Raw genomic sequence first — 14,503 nt, forward strand, 5'->3', positions numbered from 1 at the left:
AACCGACAAAGTAACAAATAACCATGTATATATAAAACGTAATGTTATACTCATATAAATGTACACTACTTTATTTATAACTTTATAAGTAATAAAAAGTATAGACTGTAAGACGGTATGGAAAATCATAAAATAGAAAATTAAATAGAAATTAATACTATTGACTATTCTAATTTCTATTTAGTATAATCTATTAGTCTACACCATAGACATTACGTCTATAATGTCTATGGTCTACACCGGCCTCAACCCTGTGCTTCTGTGCATTGAACTGCATTCCACCGATTATCAGTCATAATGGATAATAAACGGTGATAATGATTACGCGTGTGGCGACACTGTATAACCAACGCTTATCGTGGCTAATTGGGAATTTACTTTCTTCCGCACACGTCACACATACACATACATACATCATACACACAAGACACAACAATGGTCCATTCATTATCTCGAACGTCGACGATTTCGGAACCCCTTTCGATCGTCATGAATACATAACATTATCGTTATTATTATTATTATTATTTCCGAGTTCGATCGGCCGAGACCCGCGGTCGACGGCGTATGACGAAAGCGAGAAGGAATCAGCTATCGGCTATCGCTGCGATCTCTAAAAATCCGGAATCACGGTCGTGCCGAGAGCAGCAGCTGCTCAAAACGACGAGTGGTCGGCCGGTGCGTTACGTTCGACGAGGCCGACTGCACACCGACACCGCCCGCCGTAATCGTTTCTTCTTCCATGGTCGGAGCTACACGCCAACACGGGAATCAAAGAACTCCACGCCACCGCCCCACCACCAAATCATGACAATTTCGGTTCATAACAGTTATTATTATTAATCGCAACGATGTGATAAACACACACACACACGTACACCTATGTGATTTCGTAACGTTGCACCTACGTAGACGTGGATTATATGTATGAATATGTGTGTATATATATATATGGCATATTATATATATACACACATACACATTACATATTATCGTATATGAAATATTAAAATGTGTGAGTGTGTGTTAATGCGCGCGCGCGCGCGTGTGTGTTCATATTTCCATAATCGATTGTAAACTCGAATAATTTTTCCACAGTATTATCGTCGTTGTCGTTGTCGTCGTCGTCTCTGTCCGCGCCGTTGTCGTCGTTGATGTTGAACGTCTAAGTACAACGTCACAGTCGTGTCCGCGCCGGCGGACGCGCGACCGCCCGCCCGTCAAAGTACGGCCGAGTAAAAATGGCCCAAGCCCGAACGCGTTAATCGTCGCCGGGCCCAACGAGACGAGTGTGGCGCGTCGAACACCGCTGGTGTGTGCGTGTGTTTGCATGTGAGTGTTTGACGTTTGTTTGCACCCGGGCCGTCGGTTACCGGGGAATGTGGGGATTATCCCACTATCCCGGTTTCCTAATCGCCCAAACGTGTTCGTGTGTTTTATCTACGACGACTCGCTGACGAATAATAATAATAATAGTAATAGTAATAATAATAATAATAATAATAATAATAATCTTTCAGAGCATGACATATATCAACAACGCAATCATGTTGATAGAAGAAGAAGTCGCCGGCAACATGTCGAACAAACACAACTGCAAAGTTCAAGATAAAATTATATGGAAATCGTTGCGGACACACATTTTGTCTCGCCGCGAGAAGAACAAACAAGGTACGTTTTCCGCGGCTTTTGTCCATACACCATGTTATTATTCTGCGTTGTGTTCGGTAGGTAGGCTTTTTATTGTCAGTCGGGTAGGTGTTTTCTGGTGGGCGCGTGCATGCCGTGCAAACAAAATCCCACTGCACAGCCTAGTTTGTAGACGATGACGGCAAATGAAAAAAATCAAAATCTGTCCAAAACTAGCGACGAACATAAAACATTCAAAATACCCTATACCCTATAACCTAACCTATGTATGGCATAAAATCAGTTGCCTGAGTGAATTATTGTTTTGTATGATAATGCGATTAAATTCGATGGACAAAAAAAGCATTCATTTCCTAGCTTATTTTTTTTAAATACAGTGAGTTCCGCTCAACGTGATCACTGGTTTATAGAATCAAAATTCAAAATCCCAAACCAGTTCTTATCTTACTAATGTTAAATTAACCTTTTATTAGAATCACCAAGTGCCGTATAATTGAATCATTTTTAATAACATTCTTATTGTTTTAATGGTGTTTCAAACTTTCACTAAAAAGAAACAAGTATTGTTTTGAAAAAGTTAAAAAGAGCTATTCAAAAATATGTCTAAAACGATACTTTTCAGTTGTTCCAAAAGTTATAGGTACATTATTATTTATTTATTTTTAAATAATTAAAAATCATGTATATATTATATTAACTGAATATGGATTTTCAAGTTGATATGAAAACAAAATTAGTAGATTCTCAAATACAATCAAAAATAAATAGTTTCTTCACTTTATTTTAAATTAATTTTTTTTCAAATCTAATTTTAAACATACATATAAATATTAACTTGTCAATAAAAAAAAAATGTTTTATGGAATCAACCAGTTAATAGAATCACAATTATCTGAACCATTGTGATCACATTAAGCGGAACTCACTGTAGATATTAATAAAATGTTCCTGAATTAAATAAAATTGCCCTTGTATTTATTTTTCATAAAATTAGTTTTTGCTTCAGAATAGTGCTGATTTATTTCTTCATGGTTTAACATCAATTATAATATTTTTTTTTTCCATTATCTTCACTTAATCCGAATTTTTGACTGAAACTCTTTTTAAATTTATTTAATCTATTTAATGAATAAAGTACAGTAAAAGAGTAAAGCCTCATTCGATCGGACTAATTATTAAGGCTCTAGATGATCTGTTTTCATAAAAGTCCAAATTAAACAAATTAACCAAAATACGTATATGTACCTATTATTATCAACAAGATATACATAGTATTAGACGAATAAAGGTAAACATGAATGACAATATTTAATTGGTATTTAATTACAATAACATGCAGAAAACTTGTGGAACTTGCTATAACTTGTATTTTAAAATGAAATAAGTGTGAAAACAGCCTTAATCAGCTATTTGGATTAAGCCAAGTTTGGTCTAATGATTTCTGGATTAATAAGGTTATTATTATTTTACCTGATGAATATTGAATTCTGTAAAAATCTTCTACAATATAAGGGTATAAAAAAACTGTTGCTAAGCTGGTTATCAAATTGTAACTTAAAAATATATACAATCAATCAACCATCTACAAATTGGTGTTAACTCTATTCCCGAGATTAAAAATAATAATTAAAGGGCAGGAGTTCATGGCGAACAATTACAAAAATGTTATAAAGTGGTATAAATAATTTAATTATATGTCAATAATTATCATGATCAATTTGTTTAATACATTATTTTGATAAAGTGAACTTATAAATAATAGCAGTATTTTGATTTATAGAATATTTAAAAATATGATAACTGTAACTATGTTTACTAGTTCCATTCACACAAAATAATGCGAAGAAAAAATGTAATATTAAATGTTATTAAGTGCATAGCTATTATACCTAAACATATCATTTATATTATATTCCTCATTCAAAATATAAATGCAGATAAACTAGATAATGGACATATTATTTAATAAACATTTTATCTATTTTGACTAATAATTTATTACCTGCAAGTTGTAAAAAAATATATTTTTAGAATTAATTTTAATTATTCTGTTCATTATTGACTAAATTAAATTATTTTTCTTTTTTATTCTTTTAGACATATTTACGGAAAGAGGCCACTGTTACTCTAATTATAATTTTTATTATGTTTTTAACTTAGCTTTCTTTTCTTGAATATTTTAATTTTTTTTTTTTTAGTTAATAGATTGGTTTAATGTTTTTATTTTAGTAGGGTTATTCAAATGTTGTTCCTTACAATTTTATTGGTGGCACCTACATATGATTGTTTTTATAATTTATTTAATTAATTTTTTTACAAGATAATACAAATAAAAAATACTTTTGTATCCGTTATTTTTGTAACAATTAGGTTTTAAAAATAAAATCATAAGATTGATAGTAGTAATTTTTTCCTATAGAACTTGGAGCCTTATTTTACATTTACAGTATAAACAGATTATTATAATTAATATTCAGTCACATAGGCTGTGTAGCCATAAAACATTAATCACGTGTTCGTTTAAATTTAAGCTGTTAAACACAATATTATTTTATTGTACCAGATCCCTCATCTATACCTATTAAAACAATTTTTACTTGTTTAATACCAACATTTTATTTTCTAAAAATAATTGTTTGTTATATTTCACTTTAGGTATAATACAGTTAACTCTTGATTATCCGATTGTCCTTGGAATAGGGTTACTCGTTAACTATGAATAAGCAAATTCTGCAGTTAATCCACAAAATACAAATCAATCAAAAATGCTTTTATTATATTAAAAAAAAAATACAGTATGTAATATTAAATAGTATTTAAAAAAAATCAGTGACTTGTTTTGTTTCACAACACTGTCTTTATGTCTTATGATTGAAGTATTTTTTTAACTAAAGCGTTGCATCGCCTTGTTTTCAAAATATTTAATGAATTCAATAATATGTCTTGGAGCTGTTTAATGTTTCATATCGTATCTCATAATTTTTCACTTTCTGAAACCATTATTAACTATTTGTTCATAAATAAGATGCTTTATGCCTGGATCATAGATATTACAATTAATCCACCATTCGATTTTATCTTCATCAACATTCTCTCCATCAAAAATAGATTTTACAATATTAGCCAAATCAAAAGCTACTCGTTCAATGTATTTTCGACACTTGATAAATTTTATATTATTCTGTTACACGATTAACGATTGATAATCAAATGCAATTGACGTACAAATCATGGTATCGGGTTATCGCATCCCAATTAAACCGATTGTGGGAACTAATGATTTCATATCAAACACTATTTTTGTACATCCATAATTCTACGGAAAATCATGGATAATCAAGAGTTCAATACTACATATGTAATTACTGAATAGGTCACAAGTTAAAACTGCAAAAAAAAAAACCGGAAAATAAATTAACAATAAATAAATAATAAATTCTTAGTGGATGCGATCTATCAGCCTGTTATAATCTTAGGAATTATGATATTAAATATAATTTATACTTATATACATTATAATCAGTTACTTATTTTTATATTACAGTAGATTCTTAATAATCCAGCATATTGTGATGCTATATTTTTATTTTTAGATGATAAATATTGGAATTTCAATAACGATAAAATTTTAAGCTTGTCGTTGATAATAATTTATCTACCCCAATAAATTAGACCTTTTCATGAAATTATTTATCGATAGAACCTTACATATATAGTTTTATATTATGTATGTACATACTTCGATTAAGTTAATATTTTTAGTCTTCTTATATGCGTGTTTTAGAAAAAAATTTTGTCGTACATTCATATTTTATAATTTGAGTGTTAATATTTTTAATTGTATGTACAAATAAGTAATAACAGAATGTGAACATAAATATATAATATTTTACTCGATTTCTTTTAAAATTTCTAATTTTTTTTTATAATCCGGCAGTATTATATGTGTTAGATTATTACAACTTAACTATAATATAAAAATCGTATTTTTCAATTTAAATAATAAATAAGTATCCAATTTTATCAAATATAACGCTCATTAAAAAGGTACCTTTTTTTTAATAATTTGATATCGTTTTAAGAAAAACTTGTATGGTTCTTGGCCAAATAATACAAAGTTGAAAAAAATAACTTAAAAATTATTGGAAAATTTAAATTTAAAAATTGCATTGAGTAGATATCAAAAATAATAACTGAAGTAACAGTGGGATGTTTCGTGTTTCTATTGATTCTATGATTAATATTTAACAAAAAACGTTTGACGTTATTTTTACAAATAATTTTATAATCAAAATTTAAAGTTTAATCGGTTTTACAAATTGTAAATAATTTTATGCTGAACTTTTTTTTTTAATTTCAATATAATAACATATAGAATCTTGATTTAAAATGTTGTCATAGTAAAATAATTAATGAATTTTTAATTACAAAATTATTTACATATTTTCGTGATTACGTCGAATTTTGTAAAGATTATAAAGATATATTTAATTTTAAACGCTTTTATAAGAAATTTAAAATGGATTTTTAATATATTTAACCTATATTTACCTTTTTTTACTCACAAACAAAAATACATAAATTGAAAAACAACTTTAAAATGAATTGAAACATTCAAATGTCTATAAATAGCACTATATATGAGCCATAATAAATTTATGTTATATTTATAAAAAGTAATTATGATATTGGGTGAAAAATGCCGGTCTCTACAGTTCTTAAATTAGAAATTGCATAAAAAACATCGATTTTACGTAAATTTTTGGGATTTTTTTAATTTTAATTTTCTATATTTTTTAATCGATTTTTTTAAAACTACCGGTGACAGAAAAAATATGCTAATTCAATAAATGAAATAATATTTACTATTATTATGGAATATAAAAAATAGTTAATCTTTTGGAAAATAATCAAAAAATGTATTACGAGTATTTAAGGATGTAAGAATACATTAATACGTTAATAATTCAAATACTTGTATAATCTGAAAAATTGTCTTGTATTGTAAATAGTCAGGTTTCAATAAATTGACAAATTTTTTAATTAAAAAATGAATAACTGTAGAGACTTGAGATATTTACCATACATTAGTATTTCCAAGACATGATATAACTTTCATATTTTTCTATAAACGTTTATAAACATTTTTATATATTCCATCAATCAAGTTTGACAATTTTAAACAAGTTGAAATATTGAAAAAGTAAACATCACATATATTAGAAAATGTATACAATTTCTTATATTATTTCTTTAATTATATTATTATCTTATATTTTAAATTTATCATGTATTAATTATTAATTATACATTTATAGATTTTTTTTAAATACAATATTTGAGATTATTTCCCAATATTGTTCATGATTATTATTAATGTTAAGAGATTTGCTAGTGCTAGTCAGTAATTTTGCAATCCAATAATGGGAACTAATATTCATAACTTTGAATAGTTGTTGAAAGTCATTATTGATACATGGGTATGTGACTGAAGGGATGGACAAAAATAAAATAATAAAACATATGGTAAGAAAAAAAAAGTTCTCTAGTTTAGATATATTTAATCAATGAGACAATGAATAATATATATTATAACATTTATAACACTTTCCACTGCCTTGAATTATATATGATAAAAATAAAATCTGTACTGAAAATACTAAAAGAACACAGCATTGCAAACATGATATGTATTACAAATTAATAGTTATTACTTATTAGTAATAACTTATTACATACAATTTATTTATCAGTATTTAAAATATATTTTAATTAATAGCTGAAGTTGATGCTGAGGTGCTAAGAAAAAAAAAATGTGTGGAATATCAAAAAATGCAAGAAAACAAATTGTCATTAGCACAGATCAATGGCCGTTTAACTCAACTACGAGATAAACGTGATGAACTTGAAGAAGAAAAACGTGCACTCTTGAATCAGTCACAAGCTACTGATGATAGTATGGCAACTGCTTTAGTAGTGCCTAAATCTGAATCTAATTGGTATTAATAACAATCAAATGTGTTTTTTTTTTTTTTTTAATTTAATTATATTTGTTTATTTATTTGTGTTTTGCAGTGAACCTATCAACAATAAGACTGTAGTGACTAACAATATCAATAATGCTGTTGTTACAAATCATCGGCCAACCCCTTTACTTCAACAACAACAACAACATATATATAGACAACAAACTACAGTAGTAAATTCACAGTCTGGTGCAGGATCTCCTGCTGCAGGTAGCGGATTAAGTCCATTGGCACAACAGTCTTTGATGATGCACAATTCCAGTACCAGTAACACTGGAGGTAGTAACCAAACATTATTGGTTTGTTCGCCAGCCACAATAAATGCTGCAAACAATCAGAACAATAATGTGACTCGTTCTACTATGCCATTACCAGCTTCTTTATCTAGCACAATGAGTTTTACAAAATTTCCGCCGCTGTATAGCAGTAGTACCACTCATTTATTAGCGCCGGTAAATTAAAAAAATTGAATTTCATTTAAATATATTAACAATGTAAGTTTCTTTCTAAACTACTACATTATAACCCTAACAGACTTCTTGGCACACAATTCAAGCATTGTGTTATTGATTGTATTACATATTATATTTCCAAACTATTTTTCCTCTCTATTCACTACTTACTTTATGGCTGACATTAACTCGAATTACTACAAAATAAATTTTAAAAACTACCTACTAACTTCCTCTTTAATATTTCACTTTTAATATTAAAAATTTATGGTTTATACTTATTATCAGTGTAATTTAAATTCAAATTTATTTTTTTATTTTTTTAGAACGTTGGAACCAGTAACAAAATGGGTAGAACGCCATCGCCACAACCCCAAACTATGCAGCAGCAAAACTATCAACAGCCACAAATTGTTGTACCTTTCCCTCCATATAAGTCAATGAATAATAGTGGTAGCACTACAAATAATTTAAATTCTACTGCTCCAGCTTCTGTAGTAAATAGCATAAATCAATCGTTAGCTTCTGGAACCAATAGCAATTATCCTAGTAAGTTTTTATGAAATAAAAACATTTTTGTATACATTATACTATGTAGATGTTTTTATATCCATCTTTTTCTATATGATGTAATACTAATTCTACCATATTCGCCATTTGAAGAAAATCTAAAACTGTATGATACCTATATGTTTTATTATAATTTTTTTAATATACTTTAATTTAGTTGAAAACTCAAATAGACGTGGGAACAGAGAAGACACTACACAGTCATTTAATAGAAATGTTTGGATAAACAACAGCAACAATACTAACAGTAAGAAGATATTATATTACATATATTTACCTCGTAGTTTCCTATTTTAGTTTATGCAATTATTTTTTTTAGTTTAATGTTTAAACTATTTAATTTAGGTATATTTTATTTGCCTTTCCATATTTGTTGCTATTCTTTTTCTTTATTTTTTTGTCACAATTAAATTTTTGGTTTTGAGCTGTATGTTTATGTATGTTAACTCTACAGAACTTGTGTTACATGCTATCTATGGACAAAAAAAATATTCTTTTCCGTAGTTTTATTGGATATTATTGTTTTATAATTGTTTTTCATTCATTGAAAATATAATCATCTTTCACAAATGTGTCTGATATACCGTTAAAAACTTTCTAAGACATTGATCTGATCAGATTGACTGAATTACCTTTTAAAACGGTTTGTTGCTCCACGAGACTTTATATTACATTTTAATTTTACATGACCATAAACCCAATTGTTTAAGCACCTGTATGTAGATTTATGAAGTTCTTGAACCACAACATTTTTACATAGATTGAACCAATTTGAAAACATATACTAGTCGACGAAGTGCTATCATTTGAAAATACAATTGTAACAAGATCTCATATAGAAAATAGAATGAGATAATGCATACATAGCAAACGACATGTGTACCAATCCCATTAATATTCTTACTATATTAAAAATAAATAAATTAGGTGTAACAATTTTTTGTTTATAGAAAACACACAACCAAATGTCAGTAATTATGGATCATTCTACCAACCTAATTCTACTACTGCAGTTAATTATTGTGTCAATAATGGCATGTTGTCTTCAGCTCCATCATTATCTTCAGTAAATACAGTATATAGTTATTCTGGGCCACCACCGCCACCGCCTCCACCACCACCACGAACAGAATCGTCTAATAGTGGCAATTTAATTGTGAGTACAGCTGGTGATCATGGAGCTCAGCAAATACCAAAGCCTCTTTCTTCTCATCAACACCATCAACCTCATCACCATGCACACTCCCATCCACCTATGTACATGAGCCCAGGCATTCGAAACCAAACTAGTAATCACACATGTATGTTTATTGTGAACATAAATTTGTTTAAGTAGACGGGCATTCTAATGGTTGTTTTGTTTTTATCAGATCACCCAAAACCACCTCATAGTGTCTACCCAGACGATAAATTGGGACCTCCTCCGCAATCTAATTTTTATCAACAACAAGGCAGTAGAAATATTCATTTGTCAAATACCACGACTGTCACGTCACAACCACATCAGATGGTATGTAGTTTTAATTTAGTTCATCCTAAAATAAACACGCAAGAATTCTGGTTTTTATAGTATTATTATTTTTAAGCAAAATCAAAAACCGCACAATATTGGTTATCCTATGCGACATCCAACAGCTGCATCTCCAGCTTCCCAACTATCTCCAGCAATCATTCAGTCGTCTCAACACGTGAGTTAATCAATATATTTTATACTAAAAATACTATACTATTTATTCTATAATTTTATACATAGTATGTTTTTAGGCTCGATATAAATTAATTTTTCTTATGATTTTGCTGTATCAATTTTGCACTAGACCGCGTACTCTGTTTTATTATTATTATTATTATTTTTTAATCCGAATTTTTGTTTGTAGCAACTGACGATAAATTAAATTACATTAACATCGCGACTTCTTTGATATGTTATTTTTAAATTATAATTTTATAAACATATATATATATATGTGTGTGTGTGTGGTTCAATGTTTTTCTATGCCATGGATAAAATGTCAAATGACATTTGTTTTGTTATTTACAGGCCTCATATACTGTTCCGACAAGTTCAGTCACAGGGTATTCAAATAAACCGCCTGCCACTGCTGCTTCAACTGCCGACATTCCTAGATATCAACAACCATCACAAACACCAATGTCTAGACATGAATAATATTTGTATCAAAATTAAATCTTGATAGTTGACGAGAAGTACCTATATTAAATGAAATTTAGTGTACATTAATGTATTGCTTAGTTTTAATACTTTTTTAAACACTATGTATGAATAATACTGCGGTGTTATACAATATTATTACAATTATATATATATTTTTTTGTACTTTGTAAATTTAATGACACATACTTTTTTAAGTTGTTTTATATACGCGAGGGTATTCAATTATAATATTGACATTTGTATGTATAAAAATGATTTTTAATTATAACTCTTGATATAGTTTAAATATTTCAATTGTAAAACTGATTAAATTATTTAATAAACTCATTGTTTAATTTGGTTATATGACACTATTTTTATTTTTATTTGGATTAAAATCTAATACATTCTTAAAAACATTCAAATTTAGAAAGTACATATATTAATTTACATTGCATGTTGGAATACAGGAATAACAAAATGTAATCAATTGGAATAGGTAAGATCTATAAAATAAATTAATTGTAAATTCATGCTTTTTAAATATTGTAAAACATTTTGTAAATTGTATTTTTCAAAAATTAACATTACACATCATACATTAAACACAATCATTTCAGTTTAAAATAAATAACAAAGTTTAATGCGATGATTGCTCAAACCTTATCTGCATATAATTTGAATTTCCCGGTTCTCTTACAAAACCCATTGAGCTATACCAATTCACGTTACTATCTTTGCATTCCAATGAAATCTTGTAACAATTTAGGACGCGTGACAGAGCAATCAGACGTTGAACAACACTGTAATAAACAGTTTATTAAAGTTAGCAACCAGGTAATTTAAAAGTTTAGACATGATATAATATATAGAGTCTCATACATGAAATATTTGCATTATTTAATAAACATATCTTATGAGCTTTTACAGCTGACATTAATTCTGAATTTGGATGGCAATTTAGAAAAAAATATCGTTACATGTTATGTGAAGTATGGGATTGGTGTATGAAATATATTAAGTCTAAATTCATAAACGACAGTGTGTTATCTATTTATGTTATTATTCAAACGTCTCCCAAGTATAAATAAATAGTTAAATAAGTTGAGCCTTATCAAGATAAAATCTGACAACTCGGTCTAAATGTTTGTAACCTATTAATCATAATATATCTAGATTTATTCTAATATTAGTATAAAAGTTCTAGTTGATTCAAATATTTATCGGATGAAAAAATTGTTAAAACTACTTACATTTTTCCAAAACGTTTTCCTCTGCAGTTAGAGTCGACAACAATGTCTTCAATTCTACCGCGCTGCAATTTAAATACATAGATTAATAACATATCTTATAAGTCAGATACCACAATTATGTCTAACTTGTCCACAGAGGTGTATGAATTTTTTTTCGATAGTCAGCGAACCAGAAGCAACAATGCAGTTTTCTTCAGTATCTTCAACAACGATTATGTAATATGTACCGCTGTTGTTCTTCATCGCATCGAAAGTATCTAAAAAAAAAAAAAACAATGAAATGTCAATGGTTAATAGTGAGAGAAGAACACAACAAATAAAGTATTGATAATTAACAATCATACTGACTCAAATACATCTGCTGAGTGACGTTTCCTGTCACAGTCAGTTGAGACAACAGGTCCAAGTATCCTATGACAGAATGAAGAAAAAAAAAATAAGTATGCTTGAAAGCAGAACGTGGTGTTCAATTAGAAAACACTAGTCATGTACCGCGCCCGTAGTCCGTCAAGCACAGGGGTCGCAATCGGTATTTACAGCCAGCGTCGTCGACCGACAGTTGGTCGGCTCTGGTCGCGTCGTCGGCGGCTGTGGCGGCGGCCAACGTGCGTGGATCGAACAAGTAGTCGACGGCCATCGTTGTGGGGACGAGATGAGCAATAGGAAAAAAAAAAACGGTGGCCTCGGGCTACCTAGGCAACACGTGTTCGTTGCGAGACGTGAACGTATCGCGTTTAGACCTGATCAGTGACAACAATCGTTCGTCCCGTCGTTGACGGAGATCGACGACGACGATGATGACGGATTGTCTGTGATGAAACGCGCGCGAGAAACGGCTCTTGTACCTCCACACCAACACTACTCGAACGCGAAATCGCTATGCGAGCGGCGCATTCCTCGAAACTCGGCCTCATATTCGTATGTTTTATTATAACTATATTTCATGTCTTGGAGGCCGTGTTTTGCTTTCACCACTAATACTAACAGGTTATCAGTTATCACGAACATTTAGAACATAATGATAATGATAATAATAATGATTATGTTCTGTCAGGGGCGGGCTTGGCGGCGGTGCAGCCTGCTCTGCTGCTGATGCAATTGTGTACAGATTATTGGCGGTGCGATGTGGCAAAGTGGTTCGGAAACGCGTACGCGTCAATTTATTGGGCCGCGAGTCGCAGTGATTTGTTCACAGAGCTGCGCTTGCGCGTGCTCCCGCATGACAACTACGGCTGCAGCACAGAAACAGCGTACAGCTCAGACCAGCCTCGCGGCGGCGATTCTTATGATTAGTTGGTTTGTGGTCGTCACGTCCCGTCAGCAGCAACTTGCGCTGACTAAGCTGACTTATTACTCGTCTGTAATCATACAATATTGATAACAGTGATCGATATTAATTCATAATATTATTATTATTGTCGCACGTTTGTAACCACTTCACCAGTAGTTACGCACGCGCACACGCATACTAGTTCGGAATGAAAACGAATGTCAAAAATGTACAGCGTATAGGTATTGTTTGTGGCCTGTAGGGACTTCGAAATCGAATCGAATTTAATGTCGGACACTCGGACAATATTTTAACGAATTCTAAGACAATCGTACGTTTTTTATGCACCTGATGGTTCTAATCTGTAGTTAAAGTTTTAGATGATATTCACCCGCTCACTGTGAATAGTGATTCACTCGTTATGCAAAAATAATTTAAATTTAAAGTTGTGATTGTTAAAAAAAAACACTTTTTTTAAATGTTTTCGTTTACATTACTAACTGATAGAAGTTATAATATAAATTATAAATTATAAGACATTGGTAAGTGGATACTTTAGCTACCCTCTATACTGGAGTACCTTTGCGGTACCACTCTACGTACACGAATCACACAATTACACAATACAACAACAAACCAAAAACTAAAACTTCCTAGTAAATCCATTAAACTTAAGTTCAAATTATTCTGATATACCTATATGTACAAAATTCGTTCCGGTTTCGAATTTCGATTGAAACATTTCCTTCGGTTCCGATCTAAGTCCATTATGTATTTATATACAGCTATCATCAAAGGTGGGCATTAACTAGTTAGTTTATTTTCTAATCAACTTATGAGCTTAACTAGTTTAATTTACAGTTGAAGTAACTTAGCTTTTCTCAGTTGATTTAAAAAAAATCCATCAAGTTAAAAATATTTTGAATTTTTTCATTTATATGTAAATATTACTATATAAGTATAAAATAAAAATAATCCAATACTACAATAACAGAAACATTTCCGTTCTTTTTCTTGATAACATAATTTTGTATAGTTTTAATTAGTAAGTATTAGTAAAGTAAAAGTAAAAGGGTATATCAGTGTACATTATGATAAAAGTTCAATAAAATTGTTTTTTATAATTT

The 14,503-nt window shown here is 29.8% G+C and overlaps 2 protein-coding genes across 3 annotated transcripts; one reads left to right on the forward strand and one right to left on the reverse strand.

Annotated features, from left to right (window-relative positions):
- Positions 1 to 673: 673 nt before the first annotated feature.
- LOC132927280 (serine/threonine-protein kinase phg2-like) lies at positions 674 to 11,217 on the forward strand. Of its 2 annotated transcripts, none has more exons than XM_060991785.1 (11): positions 674 to 819; positions 1,099 to 1,332; positions 1,521 to 1,671; positions 7,430 to 7,649; positions 7,726 to 8,128; positions 8,455 to 8,677; positions 8,856 to 8,945; positions 9,649 to 9,999; positions 10,069 to 10,208; positions 10,285 to 10,386; positions 10,740 to 11,217. In XM_060991785.1, the coding sequence occupies exons 3-11, from the start codon at positions 1,524 to 1,526 to the stop codon at positions 10,866 to 10,868; spliced, it is 1,806 nt and encodes a 601-aa protein (XP_060847768.1). In that variant the 5' UTR covers positions 674 to 819; positions 1,099 to 1,332; positions 1,521 to 1,523; the 3' UTR covers positions 10,869 to 11,217. The 2 variants fall into 2 exon arrangements, with proteins under 2 accessions (XP_060847768.1, XP_060847769.1); XM_060991786.1 differs by lacking the exon at positions 674 to 819 and adding an exon at positions 885 to 1,015.
- A 172-nt stretch (positions 11,218 to 11,389) lies between these two features.
- Positions 11,390 to 13,412, reverse strand: LOC132927286 (probable glucosamine 6-phosphate N-acetyltransferase). The gene is made up of 5 exons (XM_060991798.1): positions 12,599 to 13,412; positions 12,455 to 12,517; positions 12,233 to 12,363; positions 12,107 to 12,168; positions 11,390 to 11,656 (listed from the first exon to the last, which is right to left on the reverse strand). The coding sequence occupies exons 1-5, from the start codon at positions 12,741 to 12,743 to the stop codon at positions 11,494 to 11,496; spliced, it is 564 nt and encodes a 187-aa protein (XP_060847781.1). The 5' UTR covers positions 12,744 to 13,412; the 3' UTR covers positions 11,390 to 11,493.
- Positions 13,413 to 14,503: the final 1,091 nt, after the last annotated feature.

This window comes from Rhopalosiphum padi, chromosome 3 (assembly GCF_020882245.1).
Source record: "Rhopalosiphum padi isolate XX-2018 chromosome 3, ASM2088224v1, whole genome shotgun sequence".
In the NCBI taxonomy this organism is placed as follows: Eukaryota; Metazoa; Arthropoda; class Insecta; order Hemiptera; family Aphididae; genus Rhopalosiphum; species Rhopalosiphum padi.

Excerpts from the sequence above, each read along its gene's own strand:
- LOC132927280 (XM_060991785.1), top strand. The coding sequence starts at position 1,524 with ATGACATATATCAACAACGCAATCATGTTGATAGAAGAAGAAGTCGCC. Across the intron at positions 10,209-10,284 it reads CGTCACAACCACATCAGATG|CAAAATCAAAAACCGCACAA; the intron begins GTATGTAGTTTT and ends ATTATTTTTAAG. Across the intron at positions 10,387-10,739 it reads TCATTCAGTCGTCTCAACAC|GCCTCATATACTGTTCCGAC; the intron begins GTGAGTTAATCA and ends TGTTATTTACAG.
- LOC132927286 (XM_060991798.1), bottom strand. The coding sequence starts at position 12,743 with ATGGCCGTCGACTACTTGTTCGATCCACGCACGTTGGCCGCCGCCACA. Across the intron at positions 12,364-12,454 it reads CACTCAGCAGATGTATTTGA|ATACTTTCGATGCGATGAAG; the intron begins GTCAGTATGATT and ends TTTTTTTTTTAG. Across the intron at positions 12,169-12,232 it reads TCATACACCTCTGTGGACAA|CGCGGTAGAATTGAAGACAT; the intron begins GTTAGACATAAT and ends TTTAAATTGCAG.